At 57.2% G+C, this 23722-nt stretch overlaps 2 protein-coding genes across 2 annotated transcripts; one reads left to right on the top strand and one right to left on the bottom strand.

Moving 5' to 3' along the window:
• Nucleotides 1-7560: 7560 nt before the first annotated feature.
• On the bottom strand, nucleotides 7561-15575 carry ALKBH4 (alkB homolog 4, lysine demethylase). The gene is made up of 3 exons (XM_054496523.2): nucleotides 15434-15575; nucleotides 10378-10575; nucleotides 7561-8741 (listed from the first exon to the last, which is right to left on the bottom strand). The coding sequence occupies exons 1-3, from the start codon at nucleotides 15554-15556 to the stop codon at nucleotides 8154-8156; spliced, it is 909 nt and encodes a 302-aa protein (XP_054352498.1). The 5' UTR covers nucleotides 15557-15575; the 3' UTR covers nucleotides 7561-8153.
• A 25-nt stretch (nucleotides 15576-15600) lies between these two features.
• On the top strand, nucleotides 15601-23635 carry LRWD1 (leucine rich repeats and WD repeat domain containing 1). The gene is made up of 15 exons (XM_054496522.2): nucleotides 15601-15880; nucleotides 16514-16748; nucleotides 16851-16967; nucleotides 17885-18025; nucleotides 18265-18369; nucleotides 18608-18733; nucleotides 18809-18923; nucleotides 19100-19200; nucleotides 19401-19608; nucleotides 20122-20194; nucleotides 20290-20430; nucleotides 22686-22777; nucleotides 22922-23077; nucleotides 23162-23274; nucleotides 23379-23635. Exons 1-15 carry the CDS (start codon nucleotides 15801-15803, stop codon nucleotides 23517-23519), a joined length of 1944 nt encoding a protein of 647 aa, XP_054352497.1. The 5' UTR covers nucleotides 15601-15800; the 3' UTR covers nucleotides 23520-23635.
• The last annotated feature ends 87 nt before the right edge of the window (nucleotides 23636-23722 follow it).

Consider the following 23722-nt stretch of genomic DNA (forward strand, 5'->3'; position numbering starts at 1 on the left):
CAGGCGAGGTGGCGCACGCCTGTCATCCCAGCACTTTGGGAGGCCGAGGTGGGAGGATCACGTGGGCCCAGGGGTGCGAGACCAGCCTGGGCAACATAGCGAGACCCCATCTCTTAAAAAATTATTTTAAATTAGCCAGGCCGGGCGCAATGGCTCGCGCCCGTAATCTTAGCACTTTGGGAGGCTGAGGCAGGCAGATCACTTGAGATCAGGACTTTAAGACCAGCCTCGGCAACAACATGGTGAAACCATCTCTAGCAAAAATACAAAAAATTAGCCGGGTATGGTGGCGGGTACCTGTAATCCCAGCTACTCAGGAGGCTGAGGCAAGAGAATCGCTTGAACCCAGGAGGCAGAGGTTGCAGTGAGCTGAGATCGTGCCACTGCACTCCAGCCTGGACAACAGAGCAAAACTCTGTCTCAAAAAATAATAAAAAAATAAAAATAAATTAGCTGGGCGTGGTGGTGCATGCCTGTAGTTCCAGCTACTTGGGAGGCTGAGGCGGGAGGATTGCTTGATCCCAGGAAGTAGAGGCTGCAGTGAACTATGACTGTGCGAGTGGCTGGGCGCGGTGGCTCACGCCTGTAATCCCAGCACTTTGGGAGGCCAAGGCAGGCGGATCACTTGAGGTCAGGAGTTCGAGACCAGCCTGGCCAACATGGTGAAACTCTGTCTCTACTGAAAATACAAAAAATTAGCTGGGCGTGGGTGGTGCTCACCTGTAGTCCCAGCTACTTGGGAGGCTGAGGCAGGAGAATCGCTTGAACCCAGAAGGCAGAGGTAGAGGTGAGCCAAGATGGTACCACTGCACTCCAGCCTGGGCAACAGAGGGCGACTCCTCAAAAAAAAAGAAAAATAACTAAAATATGATTGTGCCACTGCACTCCAGCCTGGGTGACAGAGGGTGACAGAGTGAGACCCTGTCTCTAAAAAAAAAAAAAAAAAAAAGAAAGAAAGAAAAGAGAAGAAAGAAAAAGAAAAGAATGTCAGCATGTCAGCGTTCCTCCAAGGAGGGGCTTTCGGTCAAGACAGGCCGGCTCTCCTAAACAAATGGCTCCCCACGGCTGGGAGAGGCAGCAGCCCCTTACCCTGGCCTGAGTCTTTTGGGAGGGGCCCTGCTGGGCCTTCTTCTGCCACCCACCTTCCTGGACCATTTGTGCCCCTACCCACACAGTACCACACTCCCCAGACTGTGGAACGCCATCTGGGGGCCAGTTACTGTACCTGGTCCCCAGGCAGAGCTCTTGGCCTGGCAGCATCCAGGCAGGTATTAAGTGCCCAGTGATGGTGGCACTTGTGTGGGGACGGAGCCACATCCAAGTCTAGCCCTCTGATTAGGAGGATGACGGTCTTGGAATTTCTTGTTCTTTTTCTCCTAGGGTTCTCGTTCTCCCGGCTCCAGCCTTTCTAGTTTCGCGGCACGAGGCAAACCATTGCTGTGGGAATAGCAGTGACCATGGGTAGGGCCATGGTGGCCGGGAGAGGAAACCTCAGGGTCACCCCAGAGCCTATGGGGAGACAGAGGGTGAGCTGTTGTTGGAGCTGCAGAAACGCCTTGAAGGGCAGCATGGGCGATGGGGAACACCATTGCAGCTTAGAAATTCAGTTTCTGGAGGTTTAGCCTGACTTTGAAGAGTATTTAAGAACAGAGGGCTCCAGTCCAGGTGCGGTGGCTCACATCTGTAATCCCAGCACTTTGGGAGGCAGAGGCGGGCAGATCGCCTGAGATCAGGAGTTCGAGACCAGCCTGGCCCACATGCTGAAACCCCCATCTCTACTAAAAATACAAAAATTAGCCAGGCGTAGTGACACACGCCTGTAATCCCAGCTGCTCGGGAGGCAGAGGCAGGAGAATCACTTGAGCCCGGGAGGCAGAGGTTGCAGTGAGCCGAGATCACGCCACTGCACTCCAGCCTGGGTAACAGAGCGAGACTCTGTCTCAAAAAAAAAAAAAAAAAAAAAAAACAGGGGCTTCTGCCTCAATTTGCCCAGGAGCCAGCCGGGGCCCATCCTAATTTGGAGCACAGTCTTCCCGGTGCCCAGACATGCCAAGGCCCCTCCCATGTGGGACACCCTCTCCGTTTAGTACCTGACCACCTGTTTCAAAACGCAGGTGTTTCTGGTTTAGAAACTTGGAAGGCGGAATGTGTTTTTGCGTCTTCTAGGAAGGGTCTGCTGAGGACCAGACCACGTAAGCCTGAGTGGATCCTGACTCAGCTGCAGCCCTTACCTGCCTCGTGCTGATGATCTATGCATGGTGTTATGTAGATCACGTGCAGCAGACACATCCACTGTCCTGTGTGCGGGTTTTTAAAACAGTTGCCCTGGATGAAACTGAATAAACCAGTGACGCTGTTCAAAGTCTTTCTGTTCTTGGGGGGACGCTGTGGGCAGAGGGGATAAATTGCAGCCCCTGGCCCTCCCCTGGCATCTGCTGACTGGGGGACCCACATCGTGGCATGAAAACCTTCTCCTGGAGCGCCCTCTGGCCTCCTGTCGCTGGTCACTGGCCAGTGTCCTCCCAGCATGCCCCGGCAAGGGGGCGTGGACATCTCTAGAATGGAGGCAGGGTACTCATGTCCAGACACGCCGCCGTGGGGCTCCACCCCGAGAGCGCAGGGTGCCTCTGCTTGCTGCTTCCCCTCCCAGACAAGGCCCTCTCTTTCCAGAAGCAAAAGAAGGGGCAGCCCCAGAGGGTGGCTGAGCAACAACAGAGCCCACCTGGACAGGGTCAGCTTGGAGGTCCCCCCAGTCCCTTCAGGAGAGGAGCCACCGGAGCACTGGTCACCTCAGGACATTCTCCAGCCCCAGGTCCCTGTGGGGCAGCAGGAACAGGTGGGTCCCTCCTGCGGGCTGGTGGCACTGCTGAGGAAGCACCAGACAGCCTTTTTTTTTTTGAGACAGAGTCGCTCTGTCGCCCAAGCTGGAATGCGGTGGCATGATCTTGGCTCACTGCAACCTCCTCTTCCCGAGTTCAAGCGATCTTGTGCCTCAGCCTCCCAAGTAGCTGGGATTACAGGCACGCACCACCATGCTTGGCTAATTTTTGTATTTTTAGTAGAGACGGGGTTCACCATGTTGGCCAGGCTGGTCTCGAACTCCTGACCTCGTGATCTGCCCACCTCAGCCTCCCAAAGTGCTGGGATTACAGGTGTGAGCCACCTTGCCCGGCCTATGTTTATAGATTTATTTTAGAGACACGGTCTGGCTCTATTGCCCAGGCCGGAGCTGGAGTGCAGTGGTGCAATCACAGCTCTCTGCAGGCTCCAGCTTCTGGGCGCAAGCAATCCTCCCACCTCAGCCTCCCAAGTAGCTGGGATTACAGGCACACACCACCACGCCCAGCTAATGTTTTTTTGTAGAGATGGGATCTTGCTATGTTGCCCAGTCTGGTCTTGAACTTCTGGCCTCAAGCGACCCTCCTGCCTTGGCCCCCCAAAGTGCTGGGATTACAGGTGTGAGCCACCATGCCTGGCCCATTCTGTTTTTTTGTCGGCCACTGAGGTAGAGGCCCTCTTCTAGGAAAGAATTTCTGTTTGTTTTGTTTTGTTTTTTTGAAACAGAGTCTCTCTCTGTCTCCCAGGCTGGAGTGCAGTGGCATGATCTCAGCTCACTGCAACCGCCACTTCCCGGGTTCAAGCAATTCTCCTGCCTCAACCTCCTGAAAAGCTGGGACTACAGGCATGCACCATGCCCCGCTAATTTTTGTTGTTGTTGTTGTTGGTTTTTGAGATAGAGTTTTGCTCTTGTTGCCCAGGCTGGAGTGCAGTGGCACAATCTCAGCTCACCGCAACCTCTGCCTCCCAGGTTCAAGCAATTCTCTTGCCTCAGCCTCCCAAGTAGCTGGGATTACAGGCATGCGCCACCACACCTGGCTTATTTTTGTATTTTTAGTAGAGATGGGGTTTCTCCATGTTAGCCAGGCTGGTCTCAAACTCCCGACCTCAGATGATCCGCCTGCCTCAGCCTCCCAAAGTTCTGGGGTTACAGGTGTAAGCCACCGCACCCAGCCTTTTTTTTGCATTTTTAATAGAGACTGAGTTTCATCACACTGGCCAGGCTGGTTTCGAACTCCTGGCCTCAAGTGATCCGCTGGCCTCAGCCTCCCAAAGTGCTGGATTACAGGCATGAGCCACTGTGCCAGGCCTTGTTAATATTTTTAACTCTGGCACTTCACCCTAGAGGCTGCTAGGAATCAGGTGTGCCAAGCAACTGGCACCACTCCATGGAAAGCGTCTGGGGCAGTGCCTTGGTTCTGCCAACCCTGAGAGGCCAGGCTGCCCCTTGGGCTGGGCAGTGGCCTCAGTACCGAGCCCCGGGCCAGCAAGCCCACAAGCCTTGAGAAAGACTGCACTTCCGGTGGAGGCTGCAGTTTCCTTAAAGGGAAAATCTGCCCCACCCCTGTCAAGGGCAGGACACAAGTCACTGGCATTGAAGGACCCACTCCACACCCAGCAGATTATCGACGCAGTCTTTTTTTTTTTTCCCCAGATAGAGTCTCACTCTGTCGTCCAGGCTGGAGTGCAATGGTATGATCTTGGCTCACTGTAACCTCCACCTCCCGGGCTCAAGTGATTCTCCTGCCTCAGCCTCCTGAGTAGCTAGGATTACAGGCGCCCATCATCACGCCTGGCTAATTTTTGTATTTTTAGTAGAGACGGGGTTTTGCCATGTTGGCCAGGCTGGTCTTGAACTCCTGACCTCAAGTGATCCTCCTGCCTCAGCCTCCCAAAGTGCTGGGATTATAGGCGTGAGCCACCTTGTCCGGCCCAAGACTTTTTGCCTCAGATGCTGCAGAGCCCTGGTGAGGCCCAGGAGGGCAAGGCCCAGACAAGAGCCAAAACCCATGTAGAACCTGGCAACCTATAGCTCACACCTGTAATCCCAGCACTTTGGGAGGCTGAGGTGGGCGGATCGCTTGAGCCAAGGAGTTCGAGACCAGCCTGGGCAACAACATGAGACCCTGTCTCTACAAAAATACAAAAATTACCCGGGCTTGGTGGCGCCTGCCTGTAGTCCCAGCTACTGGGGAGGCTGAGGTGGGAGAATCATCTGAGCCCAGGGAGGTCGAGACTGCAGTGAGCCAAGATTGTGCCACTGCCCTCCAGCCTGGGTAAAATAAGTGAGACCATGTCTCAACCCCTTTCCCAGCCCGTCTGTGGCCCACTCACCCATGGGTACTGTGGGATAGGGGACAGGCCGGCTGAACACAAATGGAGGCAGGAATAACCCCAGAGAACGGGCTTTGCATGGAGCTTGGCCCCTGTCCCTGCCTGTGAGGGAGGACCAACCTCAGCCTCACCACCTGCCACTCTGAGCAAACAGGAAGTGCTGTTTCCTGAGCATCCTTCCGAAGCGGCTGAGGGATGTCAGCTGAGCCCCCGCTGGGCCTGCTCTGGAGCGGGATATCTCCGGAAGCCGCCCTTGGAGCAGGCACTTCCCTATTTGGGCGTGTCCCAGTCCCATGCCTCACCGTCCCCTTGCTTGAAGCTCCAAGAGCATGAGAGTGGGCGGCTTGTTCTGCTGAGGAAAGTGTGCTGATGGATGCAGAAATGGCCGCTCCAAACACGGGTAAGCAGACGTCACCCTGTAGCTGGTGGCTCCTGGGGCCCAGCCCTGCAGAAACACATGGGGCAGGCTGGGCAGAGGGGCGCACACCCGTTATTCCCAGCGCTTTGGGAGGCTGAGGCGGGAGGATCGCTTGAGCCCAAGAGTTTGAGACCAGCCTGGGCAACATAGCAAGACTCTATCTCCACTAAAAATCAAAACAAAACAACTAGCTGGGTATGGTAGCACATGCCTGTAGTTCCAGCTACTGGGGAGGCTGAGGGGGAGGATGACTTAAGCCCAGGAGTTCAAGGCTGCAGTGAGCCACGATTGTGCCACTGCACTCCAGTCTGGGCAACAGAGCAAGACCCTGCCCCGCCCCACCGAAAGAAAGAAAAAAGAAAAGAAAAAGAGAAAGAAAGGAAAAGAAAAAAGAAAAAGGAGACATACGAGGCTATGGGGCAGTGTACGGGGGCCAGGCTGTGGCAGAAGCATCCCAGCGTGGCCTTCTCCAGCCCCATCCTGGTTGGGTAAGGTGTCACCATGGGTCTTCGTGTCACAGCTTCAAGGACAGACCCAACTCTGGTGTCACGAACTTAACAGGTAATGGAGTTTCCTAAAGTGTGCTCTGCAGGAGTGCTGGAAGGGCCAGCATGGAAGGACCCCAGGGAGGGAGGTTTCTTTGCTCCACAGCATCCCCAAGCCTCACCAGGCCTCTCCCCTCCAAGTCTCTGTGTGCATCGTTCTCCAGATGTCCCTCCCCATTGCTGGAACATCCTGCAGGGGCCAGCCCAGCCTGTCGGGGGCAGAGACCCTGCACTGGCCCCCTCAAGAGTGGACCCGCGGGCTGGCTTATCTGCTCCAGTGCAGTGAGGATCAGCTGGAGCTCCGACCCGACTCACATCTGGATGCGCAGTGAGGGGCCCGTTGGGGCTGTGATACGGTGAGGAAGCCGGGCTCTGTGCTCTTGCTCCAAGTGAGTTGACCAGGGAGCCGAAGTTAAGGTGGCCTGGGAGCCACTTCCTCCTACCCGGTGGCTGGGCTGTCACAGCCACTGGAAACCCATCAGCCTCTCCCCGGGGTCTATGCGGGGCTCTTCAGCCCTCCTGGGGGCTCAGTGGCTGGGACGCTGCTTTACAGACAGTGCATGGCTCCGCCACCTGACAGCTCCCAGAGGGTTCTGGGGGTGACTATAAAGAGTGGTGCTGGCCCCGAACCTTTCCTGTTCCCCTGGATTTAGTTCCCAGCAGGTGGTGGGGAACTGAACATTTTTTCCCATAGTGGTGGGAGAGGGCTGGCCACATGGGTCCAGGCCACCCCCTCAGCCTCCACAGCCTGCCCCTCGCCCAGCCACAGGAACAGCAGAGCAGCTACCCCATCCAGGTAAGCCCCCCCCACACAGCCCCATCACAAAGGAATAGCCTCCTGGTGAGGTGGGAGGTGAGGAGCTTTTTATGTTTTCCTTTTATTTATTTTAGGGACAGGGTCTTGCTCTGTTGCCAAGTAAGTGCAGTGGTATGATCATGAGCTCAATGCAGCCTTGACCTCGTGGTAAAGCCATCCTCCCGCCTCAGCCTTTCGAGTGGCTGGGACTACAAGTGTGTGCCACCATGCCCAGACGCCCAGCTAAGGTTTGTATTTTTTGTAGAGATGGGGGTCTCACTATGTTGCCCAGGCTGGCCTCAAGCGATCTTCCCACCTCAGCCCCGCAAAGTACTCGGATTACAGGTGTGAGCCACTGCGCCTGGCCGGGAGCTTTAATTTTTCCTACTTGTTAACAGCGTTATGGGGCTGGGAGGAGGCTCTCAGATTTCCCTGCCCTCCTCACATCCCCAACCCCCGTGGGCGTGGGGGTGTCAAGCATGAGTCAGGCTGAGCCTGACTCTGAAGAGCTCTTTAGTCTAAACTTCAAATCTTCAACCAACCAACTCTGTTCCCTAATGCAACACGTTCCCCAAATGAAGGGACTGGACGGTGAGATATCAGGAAACCCCATGAAAATAGATGCATAATAAAGGTGAAAATCATTTAATATGTTCCCTTTTTTTTTTTTTTTTTTTTTTTTTTTCAAAACAGTCCTGCTCTGTCGCCGAGGCTGGAGTGCAGTGGCGTGATCTTGGCTCACTGCAACTTCCGCCTCCTGGGTTCAAGCAATTCTCCCACTTTAGCCTCCCGAGTAGCTGGGATTACAGGTGCGAGTCACCACACCCGGCTAATTTTTGTACTTTTTGTAGAGACAGGTTTTCACCGTGTAGGCCAGGCTGGTCTCGAACTCCTGGCATCAAGTGATCCACCCACCTCAGCCTCCCAAAGTGTTAGGATTACAGGCGTGAGCCACTGTGCCCGGCCCCTAGTATTTTTTAAGCTCAAATGGTCCCATGTCCCCAAGACTGTGACAAACTAAATAACCAAAGCAAGTGTGGCCACGGTCCAGGTGGAAGGGTGCTGCCCGGAGGTGCGTTCCCAAACCTGGGCGGGGCTCACACTGCTCACAGCATCAGGGGTCAGCCATCTTCTCTTGAAACCCCGTGAGTTGCAGGAGGCCCTGTTCTGTGCTCCTCATTTCAATCCCAGGATCAGTCAAGTCTGGAGCCAGGGAGGCGGCTCACACGGGTCTTCCCTGGAAGGAGAGGGCGATCCGCAGCAGTTCCTGGCCCAGCTCTTGCTGCCTCCCTCCGGGGCCGAACTCAGCCGACAGCTCCCGGAAAGTGACACAGACGCGGCGGGCCTCGATGTGTCTGCGGTGGATGGCGTGCTTCCACTGGTGCCGTGCGGCCCCCGTGAGGACCAGCAGGGAGCGGGCGGGTAAGGGGATGGCCACCTCCACCTCCTGGCATAGCACCGACCTGCTGGGTGCTATCACGCTGTCCACCAAGGCCTCCGGGGCAGCCGACGGGGCCGAGCAGAGGAGCAGGCTCCCGGGCGCCTCCCGACACATGGACAACACGGTGGGGGACAGGAGGTTGAGGCTGACCAGCCGCTCCCCCCACAGCCAGGCGTCGTCCAGGTGGGGGTCGATGGCAGAGCCCCGCTCGGGGCAGTAGTCCAGGTTGCACTGCTCGACGGGCCGGAAGCCCTCCAGCCCCGGGTAGAGGCCCATCCTCCGCACCACCTCCCGGCTGAAGCTGGGGAGCCCACAGAAGCCCTCGGTCTTTAGCTTCTGTTTCCGAAAGTTGACTTTGGGGCCATAGTCCTAAAGGATGAAGACAAAAAGGACGTGAGGTGTCTGAGTTTACCAAGATGTCTACCACAGACTAGGTCGGAAGAATTCAATCACAGTGACCGAGGCAAGCAAAAGCCCCCTGGCTTCATGGAGGTGAAGCAGGAGGAGGCAGACTCAAGGAGACAGAAGTGACAGCAAATGGCCGGGCGTGGTGGTGCGTGCCTGTAATCCCAGCGCTTTGGAAGGCTGAGGCGGAAGGAGCTCTTGAGGCCAGGAGTTCGAGACCAGTCTGGGCAACAAAGTGAGACCTCCTTTCTACAAGAAATTTAAAAATTAGGCTGGGCATGGTGGCTCACGCCTATCATCCCAACACTTTGGGAGGCCCAGGCAGGTGGATTGTTTGAGCCCAGGAGTTCGAGACCAGCCTGGGCAACATAGCAAAACTCCGTCTCTAGTAAAAAAACAAAAATTAGACAGATGTGGTGGCACAGGCCTTAGTCCCAGCTACTTAGGAGGCTGAGGTGAGAGGACTGTTGGAGCTCAGGAGGTTGAGGCTGCGGTGAGTGGAGACTGAGCCACTGTACTCCAGCTTGGGAGACAGAATGAGACACCCTGTCTCAAAATAATAATAATTATCTGGGCTTGGTAGCACATGCCTTAGTGTCAGCTACTCAGGAGGCTGAAGTAGGAGGACCGCTAGAGCCTGGGGGGGTCAAGGCTGTGGTGAGCCGAGATCGCACCATTGCACTCCAGTCTGGGCGACAGAGCGAGACCCTGTCTCAAAAAAAAAAAAAAAAAAAAAAACAAAAAACCTGTACACAAATGTTCACAACAGCCAAAAAGTGACAACAACGCCAATGTCCATCGACAGATGAATGAGGAAATGAAATGTACAAACATCCAACAGGATGTCACAAAAGAATGGGGCCGGGCGCGGTGGCTCATGCCTGTAATCCCAGCACTTTGAGAGGCCGAGGCGGGCGGATCACTTGTCAGGAGTTCGAGACCAGCCTGGTCAACATGGTGAAACCCCGTCTCCACTAACAATACAAGAATTAGCTGGGCATAGTGGTGGGCACCTGTAGTCCCAGCTACTTGGGAGGCTGAGCCAGAAGAATGGCTTGAACCCGGGAGGCAGAGGTTGCAGTGAGTTCAGGTCATGCCACTGTACCCCAGCCTGGGTGGCAGAGCGAGACTCTGTCTCAAAAAAAAAAAAAAAAAAACAAACTACAATGAAGGGTGAGGGGGCACCTGGGGATGTTTGGACACAGGTGGGGAAGGAGTTGGAGGGAGCGGTGGGCCCGGGGAGGGGGAAGGTGGGAATGCGTGTGAGGAGACAGGACACTGATGGTGACAATGGGAGGTGGGGGCGCCTGCAGCTTGGGAGAATGGGGTGCCTTCACCACGACCAAGCCAGCTGCAGAGAGGGGCAGAGAGCCCAGCAGCGCATATCACGGGGAGATGGGGTGCCCGGGTGCACCTCTGCCCGTCGGACACATGTCCTGCAGTGAGTCTGGCTGCCCACAGCCCCAAGGTCTGGGGAACTCGCCCACTACCAAACCTGGAGGTTTGTGGGGTGTGGCTGCAAGGAGGGGGACGGCCCCCAGCAGTAGGGCTGTCCCCTCAGCGCAGCCCAGCACCCCCCATGAGCTCAGGGTCAGTCTACCTGCTTCCTCCGTCCAGACTGGGAGAGCTTCCAGGGGTCACGGTCCATGAGCCGCACCAACTCAGCTTCTTCCTCCCGGGTCACAAAGTCCTCGATCAGCATCACTCCTGGGAAGGGGAAGGCCCAGCCCTCAAAGTCAGACTCCTCTGCGCCCACGGCCCAGCCAGTGTCGGAGCAGTAAACGAAACGGTATGTTTTCTGCAAAAGAAACACAGGTCCACAGGCTGGGCAACACAGCGAGACCTGGTCCCTACGAAAAGTTAAAACAGGCCGGGCGCGGTGGCTCACGCCTGTAATTCCAGCACTTTGGGAGGCCGAGGCAGGTGGATCAGCTGAGGTCAGGAGTTCAAGACCAGCCTGGCCAACATGGTGAAACCCCATCTCTACTAAAAATACAAAAATTAGCCAGGCGTGGTGGCAGGTGCCTGTAATCCCAGCTACTCAGGAAGCTGAGGCTGGAGAATTGCTTAAACCCAGAAGGCAGAGGTTGCAGTGAGCCAAGATGGCACCACTGCACTCCAGCCTGGGCCACAGGGTGAGACTCAAAAAAAAAAAAAAAAAAGTTTAAATAAAAATTAGCTGGGTGTGGCAGAGCACACCTGTCATTTCAGCCACTCAGGAGGCTGAGGCAGGAGGATCATTTGAGCCTAGGAGGTTGAGGCTACAGTGAGCCATGGTTGCGCTACTGCACTCCAGCCTGGACAACAAAGCAAGACCCTGTCTCAAAAAAAAAAAAAAAAAAAAAAAAAAGGAAAGACACATCCTGGAGCCATGGCAGCCCCTGGCACTTGTGTGCCCTCAGGAGCCCCTCTGATGGCTCATTCTTCCCCTCAGGACACCGTGGAAGGCAGCTGGAGTCTAAGGGGAGGTGCAGGCAGAGCCTCTGCCCCAGGCTGACCGGGGAAGGCCCGCAGCCCTCTTGAGCTAACACGGATTTGATTGGTTTCCTTTCTCACTTTCCTCCCCCATAAAAGAGAAGGGTTTGTACAACACGTTTTTCCTTCTCCATTTTACAAATGAGGCTCAGCAAAGTTAAGGAACCAGCCCGAGGCTGGACAGCACCTCCTGCACTCCCATCTCCTCAGCTGCTTCCAGGAGGCCCCAAACTGCCTGACTACCTTGAATCTGTGCACCCTAATCTCTTTAGGTCTTTGCTGATGCCACCCCGGTGTCCCAGGGTCTGGCCCGTGCCTATCACCAGCCTGAGGGTCATCTAGGAGGGCAGCCTCCTTCCCTACAGAGCTGAGTGTTCAGCTAAGCTCCTCAGTGCCCCAACCTCCCTTCTCTTCACTCTTGTCCTCAGGGCACCTTTCCAGACCCAGCATCACCCCTCAATCCTCATACCCTGGGCTGTCACTCAACTCCCACCCTATGTCCCTCTCTGCTCTGCCACCATCCCCGAGGCCTGGCGGTACTCTAAGGGCTCCCCCATGCTAAAGAAAGTAGAAACCACACCGGGCATGGTGGCTCACGCCTGTAATCCCAACACTTTGGGAGGCCAAGGTGGACGGATCACCTGGGGTCAGGAGTTCGAGACCAGCCTGGCCAACATGGTGAAACTCCATCTCTACTAAAAATACAAAAACTAGCCGGGCATCGTGGTGCGTGCCTGTAGTCCCAGCTACTCAGGCGGCTGAGGCAGGAGAATCCCTTGAACTCGGAAGGTGGAGATTGCAGTGAGCCGAGATTGTGCTAGTGGACACCAGCCTGGGTGACAGAGTGAGACCCATTTTGAAAATAATAATAATACATTTGTTTGTTTTTTTGAGATGGAGTCTCAGTCTGTCACCAGGACTGGAGTGTGGTGGCACGATCTCGGCTCACTGCAACCTCTACCTCCTGGGTTCAAGTGATTCTCCTGCCTCAACCTCCCGAGTAGCTGGGACTACAGGTGCACGCCACTACGCCCAGCTAATTTTTTTCTTGTATTTTAGTAGAGACGGGGTTTCACCATGTTGACCAGGATGGTCTTGAACTCCTGACCTTGTGATCCTCCCGCCTTGGCCTCCCAAAATGCTCGGATTACAGGTGTGAACCACCACGCCTGGCCAATAATAAATTTTTAAAAAAGAGTTTCACCCATGAAATAGCCAGTATTTGCATCCATGGCACTGAACATTTTACATGGATTATCTAGCTTCATCCCCAGGACAGCCCCAAGAGGAAGGTACCATAACTATCATGGGCAGGAGGTGTAGACATGCAGAGGTTCTGGCCAGAGTCACCCACTGAGGACCTCCGAGGCCACCAGAACTCAGCCCTGGGCTCTGTGGCCTGTCTCCTCTTCCTCTCCCATCTCCAGGCCCCTCACACCCTGGGCTGCCACTCACTGTGGGCCGCTGTCTTTCTCTGTTCTTCCCTCCAGGAACCTCAGCCCCTTCTAACACTTTACTTCCAGCCACCGACTCCAGCTCAGACACCTCCTGAGATTGGCACTATCTCCTCCTGCTCCTGGGGCCCTCCCACGGGAAACATTAAAACTGGGAGTCCCTTGTATGTCAGCTGAGCAGGATGGACTTGTCCGAAAGGCCATGGAGCACTCTTGAAGGGTTTTAAAGGAGTGACGAGGTCAAATGTGAATTTTAGAAAGATCTGGAGGGGGGAGGGGCAGATATGAAGGGGTGCAGGCTGGAAAGCCAGTGAGGAACTGCCCCCGGGCCCTGAGATCCTGGACACCTCACTCTCCTTGTTCCATAGCCATCGGGTTGGGAAGGTGTCACCTTCACATGGCCACTGGCACAGGTCAGACTTGCCACAATTTTTTTTCTTTCTTTTTTTTTTTTTTTTTTTTGTTTGAGGCAGGGTCTCGCTCTGTCACTCAGGCTGGAGTGTAGTGGCGCTCACAGCTCACTGCAGCCTTGACCTCCTGGGCTCAGGCAATCCTCCCACCTCAGCCTCCCAAGTAACTGGGACTATAAGCACACACCACCACATCTAGCTAATTTTTAAATTTTTTGTAGAGACAGGGTCTTGCTATGTTGTCCAAGCTGGTCTCAAACTCCTGGACTCAGACGATCCTCCTGCCTCAGCCTTCTAAAGGGCTGGGATTATAGGCATGAGCCACCGCACCTGGCCCCTTCCACAAATTAAAACTCTTAAGTTCATTCATATTGGTGTACAGCCATCAGCACCAGTCAGAACTTCTTCATCTTGCAAAACTGAAACTCTTTCCCTATTAAACAACAGGTCCCCATCTCCCCTTCCAGAGCCCCTGGCAACAACCCTTCTACTTTCTGTCCCTGTGACTACCCTACATAGCTCACACAACAGGAATCCTGCAGTATTTGTCTTCTGTGACTGCTTCCTTAACTTAGCATCGTGTCCCCAAGGTTCATCCATGCTGTAACATATGTCAAAATGTCTTTTTTTTTTTTTTTTTTTTGAGACAGGGTCTCACTATGTTGCCCAAGCTGGAGGGCAGTGGTGTGATCACAGCTCACTGCAGCCTTGACCTCTGAGGCTCAAGCAACCCTCCCACCTCAGCCTCCTGGGTAGCTGGGACTACAGGTGCGTGTCACCATGCATGGCTAATTTTTTGTAGAGGTAGGGTTTCACCATGTTGCCCATGCTGGTCTCAACTCCTGGGTTCAGGTGATCCGCCTGCCTCAGTCTCCCGAAGTGCTGGAATTACAGGTGTGAGCCACCGTGCCCGGCCTGTCCTTCCTTTTTAAGGCTGAATAGTATTCCACTATGTACACCACGTTTTGTGGATCAATTCATCTCTTTTTTTTTTGAGAAGGAGTCTTTCTCTGTCACCCAAGCTGGAGTGCAGTGGTGATCTCGGCTCACTGCAACCTCTGCCTCCTGGGTTCAAGCGATTCTCTTGCCTTAGCCTCCTGAGTAGCTGGGATTACAGCTGTGCCTCACTAAGCCCGGCAAGTTTTTGTAATTTTAGTAGAGGCAGGGTTTTGCCATGTTAGCCAGGCAGGTCTCAAACTCCTGACCTCAGGTGATCTGCCCACCTCAGCCTCCCAAAGTGCTGGGATTACAGGCGTGAGCCACCACACCCAGCCCAAGTATCTTGATAGATACTTGGTTTGCTTCCATCTTTGGGCTGTCGTGAATAATGCTGCTATGAACATGGGTGTGCAAATATCTCTTCCAGACCCTGCTTTTAGTTCCTTTGGATATATACCCAGAAGCAGGATTGTGGATCATGGGTAATTCTATGTTTAATTCATGAGGCATGCCATGCTGTTTCCATAGGACCTTGGGCACTTTTACCATGGACGTTGGGGCAGTTTCTTCACTGGCTTCCCAGCCTCCACACCTTCATATCTGCCCCTTCCCTTCCCAGGATCTTTCTAAAATTCACATTTGACTTCATCACTCCTTTAAAACCCTTCAAGCGCTCTCCATGGCCGTTGGGACAAGTCCAGCCTGCTCAGCTGATGCACCGGGGACCATCTGTGATCAGACCCCCGCCAACCTCTCCAGCCTCATCTCTCTCACCTGAGGCATCACCAATCCACCTTCCTACCCCACGCAGTTTTCTGGGTTGGAATGCCCTTGCAACCAACCACAATCCTTCCATGCCAGCCCAAAGGCGCTGAGTTCTTTTTCTTTTTTTATTATTTTCTTTTTGTGAGACAGTGGCTCGATCATAGCTCACTGTAGCCTCCAGCTCCTGGGTTGGAGCGATCTTTGGGTTCCTCTTCGTTAGTTAACTGGAATTCACTGTCTCCTTGCCTATTGCCGTCCACGGCCTTCAGGCATCGTTGGACTGGTATTCAGAACCCTCGATCGACCCTTTCCCTGTCATCTCCCTGCAGGCCCGTGAAGCTCCCAGCGCCAGACCCGAGAGGCTACGTCGAGGTTTGCAGGCAGATCCCCCCAGAGTCCCCGAGGTGACCTGTAATCGAACCCACCCACGTTCCAGCTCCTTCCCCACTCCCAGGCCCGCTCCTTAAAGCCCTCATCTCCTCACCGTGCATCACCCCTACCGCAAGGGTCCCTCACAGGCTTCGATCCCGGTCCCTATCCTGGCCAAGCTGGACCTCAGTTTCCCCAGATGCAGAGCGACGCTTGTGGGCGCGGCCCCTCTCCCACCCCTTACCGCTGGGGGCAGCTCCCAGGGCGGGTCACCGCCGCGCTGCCGCTCGCAGATCAGACAGGTCCGGATGCCCTTGCAACCGCATTCCCGAAGGACTTCGGGGGTCTCGGCGGTAGCCGCCGCCATCGCGCCGTCCGGGTGGCCAGTGCGCAGGCGCGGCCGTGGGGGCCGCTGGGAGTTGTAGTCCTCGCGGGGCGGGGGCACGAGGCCTAGGTTCTGCTTCCTTCCGGTCGTTAACGCCCACGGGCTCGCGCGGCGCCGCCTCCTGGGCTCAGTTACCGCGGACGCCAGTACCGGGCTCCAGGAGACGCGGGGCGACGCTAGACGCCGGGGTGGCCGACTGGGTCAGCGCGGGCTGCGCCTCCTCGCCATGGGCCCCCTCTCGGCGCGGCTGCTAATGCAGCGCGGGCGCCCCAAGAGCGACCGGCTGGGGAAGATCCGGAGTCTGGAGTAAGAGCCGGGCAGGGGGCGAGGCTGTGTCCTCGGGGCCGGGCGGTCGGGGGGAAGAGCGGGGACCCTCCCCAGCGGCCCGCCTGTCCCCGTTATCGCCCTCTGGGTTCGGCAGAGTGGTCCAAATGTCTTCTTGTTGGGAGATCGTGGTCCCACCCGCTCGCCGGGAGCCCCGAGGGGCCTCATCCCCTTAAGGGAGCCCCGACAGTTAGGGGCACAGCCTGCCGCTATCGTTAGAGGGCCTGGGAAGCACAGACGAGCCCCCGAAGGATCAGGAAGAGCATCCTGGAGGGGGCTAGGATGCCCCCCAGTCCTAAAGTAGTTGCAGTTTTTTGTTTTTGTTTTTAAGTGGTAGGGAGTCGGGAGTAGTGGCGCGCGCTTCTAGTCTCAGCTGCTCGAGAGGCTGAGGCGGGAGGATCCCTCAGCCCAGAGTTGGAGGCAGCAGTGAGCTATGATCGCGCCTAGGTGACTGAGTGACACCCCGTCTCTAAAAATAAAGTAACGGGGGGATGGGCAGGGCGGCTACACTTGTGCGAGAAATGTCAGGTGAAAAAGCCTTCTGAGGTAGCCGGGGCAGATTGGTGTGGGGTGCAAAGCCTGCCCGCCCCCTAAGCCTTCTACCCCCAACTCCAGCCTGTCAGGATTGGAGCTGCTCTCCGAGCACCTGGACCCCAAGCTCCTGTGCCGCCTGACGCAGCTGCAGGAGCTTGACCTGTCTAACAACCAGCTGGAGACGCTGCCGGACAACCTGGGCCTGTCCCACCTGCGTGTCCTCCGCTGCGCCAACAACCAGCTGGGGGATGTTACTGCTTTGTGCCAGTTCCCCAAGCTCGAGGAACTCAGCCTGGAGGGCAACCCCTTCCTGACGGTAAGTGGGGGCCTCCCACCAGCTTCATACCTGGGGCCAGGACTCTGTTGGGCTCAGGCTCAGCATCTCCTGAGCCACTGCCCTTCACCCCCTCTTCCCCAGGTCAGTGACAACCTGAAAGTCTCCTTTCTCCTGCCCACGCTCCGTAAGGTCAATGGCAAGGATGCGTCCTCAACGTACTCTCAGGTGGAGAACCTGAATCGGGAGCTGACCAACAGGGTAAGGGGATGAGAGGATTATTGTGTGCTTAGGAGCTGTGGGGGCGTTGGGAGAATGATAGAATTGGACATCAGGAGGATGTTGAGGAGGGTGACTGATAGGGGCTCTTTGCCCCAACAGCCCCTAGCCTGATGTGCTACTTTTTTTTTTTTTTTTGAGATGGAGTCTCACTCCGTCGCCCAGGCTGGAGTGCAGTGATGCGATCTTGGCTGACTGCAACCTCTGCCTCCCAGGTTCAAGTGATTCTCCTGCCTCAGCCTCCCGAGTAACTAGGATTACAAGCACCTGCCACCACGCCCAGCTCATTTTTTTGTATTTTTAGTAGAGACAGGGTTTCACCATGTTGGCCAGGCTGGTCTCAAACTCCTGGCCTTAGGTGATCTGCCCACCTTGGCCTCCCAAAGTGCCGGGATTACAGGTATGAGTCACCACACCCGGCCTGACGCTTCTAAGTAGCTTTTTCTGGGGTGTTTCTTTTTTACTTTACTATTTTTTTTTTTTTTAGAGACAGGGTCTCGCTCTGCTGCCCATGTTGAAGTGCAGTGGTGTGATCATAGCTCACTGCAGCCTCCAACTCCTGGGCTCAAGCGATCTTCCCGCCTTAGCCTTCTGAATAGCTGGGGCTTTAGGCGCATGCCACCACGTCTGGATCATTTTAAAATTTTTTGTAGAGATAGGATCTTGCTCTGTTCCCCAGGCGCAAACTCCTGGCCTGAAGCGATGCTTCTTCCTCAGCCTCCCAGTGGCTGGGACTATGGGCACCTGGGCTGTTTCTGATGTGTGTGTGGGTGGTGTTTATGAGGCTGTGATTCCAGGAGGCTTCCAGCAGGTGGCGGGATTGAGATTCCCTGAGATGGAGGGCTGGGTCCGGAGGAGCTGGGGTGGGCCGGGCCTGGATCTGGTCCCTCTTGCACCAGGTCACAGCTCACTGGGAGAAGTTCATGGCCACACTGGGCCCTGAAGAGGAAGCTGAGAAGGCCCAGGCGGACTTTGTGAAGTCGGCTGTCAGGGATGTCCGCTACGGGCCCGAGTCCCTCAGCGAGTTCACCCAGTGGCGGGTATGTCCCTGTCCCAATGTGCAGAGAGTCACTGGCTCTCGTATCCCTAGCTGCCTGGAGGTCCCTGGCCGTGAAGGGCTGAGGGGCTGTGGGAGTGGAGTGAGTCAGGGTGGGCAGCCCTGTTGGCTGGAGAGGCCCTTCCCCAACTCTGGAAGCACAAGCTCCCCCTGACTATGCATCGGCAGGGCTGGGGGCACCTGGGACTCTGCCCAGCTTCCTGATGGCCTGGCCCCACCCAGGTGCGGATGATCTCTGAGGAGCTGGTGGCCTCCAGTAGGACCCAGGTGCAAAAGGCTAACAGCCCAGAGAAGCCCCCAGAAGCTGGAGCTGCCCACAAGCCCAGGGTGAGTGCAGCTCCCAGGGCTCTGAGGCCAGCCCAGTCCCTCCTGCCTGGAGAAGCTGCAGGAGACCAAGGCGTCCTGGGCATGTGCCCAGGAGGCACCCCAGGTCCCGGCTCACTCCCTAGGTGACCCCGGGCCAGCCTGGGCCTCCTGCACCCACAGTGAGGTGGGGTCCAGTCTGTGATGGGGAGGAAGGAAGCCCCAGGCAGACAGGCCCATGGTCACAAGGCCCCCTCCACAGGCCAGACTGGCAGCCTTGAAACGGCCAGACGACGTCCCACTCAGCCTCTCTCCCAGCAAGCGGGCGTGTGCCTCCCCGTCGGCCCAGGTGGAGGGCGGCCCTGTGGCAGGCTCCGATGGCAGCCAGGTGAGCTGAGGTGGCAAGGAGCAGGTGGCAGATGAGCCGGGGCTGGGCAGCCGTGACCCTCCTCTCCCCCTACAGCCTGCCGTGAAGCTGGAGCCCCTGCACTTCTTGCAGTGCCACAGCAAGAACAACAGCCCCCAGGACCTCGAGACCCAGCTGTGGGCCTGTGCCTTCGAGCCGGCCTGGGAGGAGGGTACATGGTGGCGGGCGGGCGGGGCAAGGGCCGCTGGAAATGGGGCCGCCTGGATGGGTGGGGGATCAGGAGACAGAGCTTAAAAGGCGCCATCAAGGCTGGGAGGAGGAGGCTGCAGGGAGGACCTGGATGGGAAATGTCTCTGTTCATCTGACCTCTCAAAACCGGGTACTCAGGGGCCACATCCCAGACTGTGGCCACGTGCGGCGGGGAGGCTGTGTGCGTAATTGACTGCCAGACGGGCATCGTGCTCCACAAGTACAAGGCACCTGGCGAGGTGAGTGCAGGGCCCTGTCCCTGCTGGGCAGGGGTGCCAGACTGACTCCTGAATAGCAGCATGGGGATGGATGCAGGCTCGGCCCCCTGCCCCGCGGCCTTTCTCTTTCATGCTGGGGCTCCCTCCCCCAGGCCCGGGCTACCCGCATGTTCACACCAATACCTCTGCCCCAGTGACTGTTTCCTCTAACCCCCGCCCAGGAGTTCTTTTCTGTGGCCTGGACCGCTCTGATGGTGGTCACACAGGCCGGCCACAAGAAGCGCTGGAGTGTGCTGGCGGCCGCAGGCCTGCGGGGCCTGGTCCGGCTGCTGCATGTGCGTGCTGGCTTCTGCTGCGGGGTCATCCGGGCCCATAAGAAGGCCATCGCCACCCTGTGCTTCAGCCCCGCCCACGAGACCCACCTCTTCAGTAAGCCCCTCCCCTTCACCCCTGGGACCCCCAAGCACCCCTGTCCTGCTGCCCCAGTAGCCTCCACGCTCCCCTCCCTGGGATGGCTGGGAGCTCGGGCGCCTGCCAGGCCCCAGTCTGCACCGCTCCGACTCTAGCTTTGGCAGGAAGCCATGTCACTTCAACCCTGGCTTTATCCACAGCCTGCTCTGTGGCCTTGGAGTTTTCCAACAGCCTGGGCCACCACTCTGTCCCCTGTCAGTGACCTGGGGGGATGCCCCTGCCCCCGGGTGTGGCGCCCCCGGCAAGCGGGATGGATGAGCCACAGGAAGTGGCCGCTGGAGCCACCGCCTCAGGTTAGCGCAAGGAGACAGGGATTGCAGGCCCGGGAGTGTTCCTGTTTCCTAGCCTCGGCCCGCCCTCCCTGCCTCGGAGGGGCTGGCCTTGGGACCGTGGGCTCAGCCTGGGTTGCAGCCAGCAGGAGGGAGCAGGGTCACCTCAGGGCCACTTCTCCCCTGCCCCACCCCTCCTCAGCGGCCTCCTATGACAAGCGGATCATCCTCTGGGACATTGGGGTGCCCAACCAGGACTACGAATTCCAGGCCAGGTGATGCTTCGGGCGAGGCTGGGGAGTGGCCAGCTGCTGGGGCAGGGACACCTCGGTCCAGGTCTGATGCTCTGCTCCCCCTTGCCCACTGGCAGCCAGCTGCTCACACTGGACACCACCTCCATACCCCTGCGCCTCTGCCCTGTTGCCTCCTGCCCGGACGCCCGCCTGCTGGCCGGCTGCGAGGGCGGCTGCTGCTGCTGGGACGTGCGGCTGGACCAGCCCCAAAAGAGGAGGTGAGGCTGGGCAGGGGGCACCTTGGAAGCCAGGCCTCTGCACAGGGTGGCTGTTGGCCCAGATGGGCTCACAGCAGCCTGGGCACACCCGGGTAACCATAAGGGTTGTTTCTAGGGGCCTCTTCGCAGAGCTGGTTTGTCCCACCTTCCTGCCAGGCTCTGGAGGAAAGGACTCTAACCCTGCCCTCACTCTGGGTTCAGCTGTGGGACTGGGCTATGATGACCTCCCTTCACCTGGGGCTTCCGCACCATGCTGTGCCCACGTGATCCAGCCCACTCCTGCCGCTCAGCAGCAGTGTGATGTCCTCTGTGCTAGCGTAATGTCCTCATCTGTAAAGAGGGGCCGATGGCTAGCAGAGGGCAGGTGAGGTGGTGTCTGGGCAGGCAGGCTTTGGAAGTGCCACGCTGAGGCTTTGTGGCTCATCCGTCCCACCTGGAAGGCCTCTGAGACAGGGCTTGGCAAGGGGTCCCTGTCCTCTTGGGGCCACCAGCCTACTGGGGAAGACAGATGCTCAGCAAAGGTAGCCAATCAAAATCCCACAGTGATGCCAGCTACGAAGGACAGGGAAAAAGAGTAACGGGCAGAGGGACACTAGCGTGGGGGCCTCAGGGGACTCTGCTGAGGTGACCAGCGGCAGATGGATATTCTGGGGCTCATGCTTTCCTCCCTGCAGCCCGGCGAGGGAGTCGGCGGGCGGAGGGAGTCGAGTCGGCGGGCGGAGGGTGGGAAGGTGCTTGCATGGAGGAAATGGTATGTGCAAAGGTCAGTGGCAGGGGAGCTGGCTGGCCTGCTCGGCCATGTGGCCACAGCTGGGTGGACCCAGCCCAGAACGAGGTGGCAAGGGTGCCTGGGCGGGGCATGCCGGGCTTTGTCAGCTACAGTAAGCTTTGCATTTCTCTTTATTTACTTTTTAATTGAGATGGAGTCTCCCTCTTGTCACCCAGGCTGGAGTACAGTGCCTCGATCTCGGCTCACTGCAACCTCCACCGCCAGGGTCCAAGTGATCCTCCTGCCTCAGCCTCCCGAGTAGCTGGGATTACAGGCGCATGCCACCACACCCGGCTAATTTTTTTTTTTTGAGATGGAGTTTCACTCTTGTTGCCCAGGCTGGAGTGCAATGACACGATCTCGGCTCACTGCAATTTCCACCCCACCGGGTTCAAGCAATTCTTCTGCCTCAGCCTCCCGAGTAGCTGGAATTACAGGTGCATGCCAATATGCCCAGCTGATTTTTGTATTTTAATAGAGATGGGGGTTTTGCCACGTTGGCCAGGCTGGTCTCGAACTCCTGACCTCAGGTGATCCACCCGCCTCAGCTTCCCAAAGTGCCAGGATTACAGGCGTGAGCCATTGCACCCAGCTGATTTTTGTCTTTTTAATAGAGACGGGGTTTCGCCATGTTGGCTAGGCTGGTCTCAAGCTCCTGACTTAAGGTGATCCACCCACCTCAGTCTCCCAAAGTGCTGGCATTACAGGTGTAAGCCACCGCCCTGGGCCAAGATTTGGATTTTTAGCCTACCTACAACAACCCAGGAGGAGCTTCGACACAGCAGCTGCTATGTTGAAAGGAACAGCAGGGGCCTTGGTGGCAGAGGTGGTGGCGGCGGTAGTTAAGGGCTTATCTTTCTCACCAGCAGCCCCTGGGCTGCCTCCTCCCCTCCCTGCCCATATGTCTGGTCCCTGTGTCTAAGATGCTGCTTCTCATACCCTCTGCCCAACTGGCTCAGGCCTGGCCCATGGTTAGCTGCTGGGCCACTCTCCTGGCTCTAGGCTAGCCTCCGAGAGTCAGGTAGCTGCCGGGACACTTCAAGCAGACACTCCCACGCACTCTCAGCTCTGAAACATTCAGCAGCCATTCCCCTGTCTTTAGAGTCAGAGCAGATGCCCCCAACAGCCCCCTGGGCCATGGCCTGGAAACACCTGCCCTACTTGGCTGCCAGGAGGCCTCTGCTCATCTCACTCTCGGTCCCAGAGGCACCGGCTCGCTTTTCTGACCACCTGATCTAGCCCTGTCCTGGAAGAGCCACCCCTCATGCCTCTAGGTCACTACTGTGACTCGGGACACTCAGGTGCTGGCTCCCCCTTCCAGGACAAACTGAACCTTCCTGGGGCCAAGAATATCTCTTTGGTGCCATCTTCTGTGCAGCTTTCACACAGGGCAGGGTCCCCAGCAGGTGCCCTGCAGATGCCTGGGTGACTGGGCAGCTCTCTATCTGCAAGGAATGGCCAACTGGCATCTCCTGCTGCCCCACAGGGTGTGTGAAGTGGAATTCATCTTCTCTGAGGGCTCCGAGGCATCTGGACGGAGAGTGGATGGGCTGGCATTTGTGAATGAGGACGTCGTGGGTGAGTGAGCCCAGCTCGCGGGACAGCCTGGCCTCCGGGCACACAGATGGACTGCTTGTCCCTGGGCTGGGCTTCTGAGGATCTCTAGTGGGAGGAGGTATCTGGGAGGGGTCACCCTGCACAGCTCTCCCTTCTCCCCCACAGCCTCCAAGGGGAGCGGCCTGGGCACCATCTGCCTGTGGAGCTGGAGGCAGACGTGGGGGAGCCGGGGCAGCCAGTCCACGGTGGCAGTGGTGGTCCTGGCGCGGCTGCAGTGGTCGCCCACCGAGTTGGCCTACTTCTCACTCAGCGCCTGCCCTGGTGAGCCTGCCCCCCCTGCCTGCCCCATCCTGCACGGCCTCCGGGAGCTCTGCCCCTACTCAGACTCCACCTCTGTCCTGGCAGATAAGGGGATTGTGCTCTGTGGGGATGAGGAGGGCAACGTGTGGCTCTACGATGTCAGCAACATCCTGAAGCAGCCACCCCCGCTGCCGACAGCCCCGCAGGCCCCCACGCAGGTACCGCCCGGCTCATCCTGCCCAGGCTTGGGCTGGCAAGGCATCAGGGGCCCTGCCTTTGGTCAGCAGGAGCCCAGCCCAGCCCTCCTCTCTCTCCCCACCAGATCCTGAAGTGGCCCCAGCCCTGGGCTCTTGGCCAGGCGGTGACCAAGACCATGGTGAACACGGTGGTGGCCAATGCCTCCTTCACCTACCTCACCGCCCTGACGGACTCCAACATCGTAGCCATCTGGGGGAGGATGTAGCCTCACGCCATCGCAAAGGACCAGGGACACAGCTAACTTATTCAGCTTTGGGCCGATGCAGGTGGGGGGTCTTTCTATCAGTGAATATTTTTATTAAACTCTACTGTGGACAAGAAGCCTGTGGAAAAGTGTTCCTGCTTTGATTGACAGGCAGGCCCAGGAGCTGAGGCTTCTAGAGCAGAGACTCTTGGGAGCTCATGGGT

Source organism: Pongo pygmaeus, chromosome 6 (genome assembly GCF_028885625.2).
Source record: "Pongo pygmaeus isolate AG05252 chromosome 6, NHGRI_mPonPyg2-v2.0_pri, whole genome shotgun sequence".
In the NCBI taxonomy this organism is placed as follows: Eukaryota; Metazoa; Chordata; class Mammalia; order Primates; family Hominidae; genus Pongo; species Pongo pygmaeus.

Excerpts from the sequence above, each read along its gene's own strand:
- LRWD1 (XM_054496522.2), top strand. The coding sequence starts at position 15,801 with ATGGGCCCCCTCTCGGCGCGGCTGCTAATGCAGCGCGGGCGCCCCAAG. Across the intron at positions 19,201-19,400 it reads AGTACAAGGCACCTGGCGAG|GAGTTCTTTTCTGTGGCCTG; the intron begins GTGAGTGCAGGG and ends ACCCCCGCCCAG. Across the intron at positions 19,609-20,121 it reads CCACGAGACCCACCTCTTCA|CGGCCTCCTATGACAAGCGG; the intron begins GTAAGCCCCTCC and ends ACCCCTCCTCAG.
- ALKBH4 (XM_054496523.2), bottom strand. The coding sequence starts at position 15,556 with ATGGCGGCGGCTACCGCCGAGACCCCCGAAGTCCTTCGGGAATGCGGT. Across the intron at positions 10,576-15,433 it reads CCTGGGAGCTGCCCCCAGCG|AAAACATACCGTTTCGTTTA; the intron begins GTAAGGGGTGGG and ends TTTCTTTTGCAG. Across the intron at positions 8,742-10,377 it reads AGTCTGGACGGAGGAAGCAG|GACTATGGCCCCAAAGTCAA; the intron begins GTAGACTGACCC and ends TTCATCCTTTAG.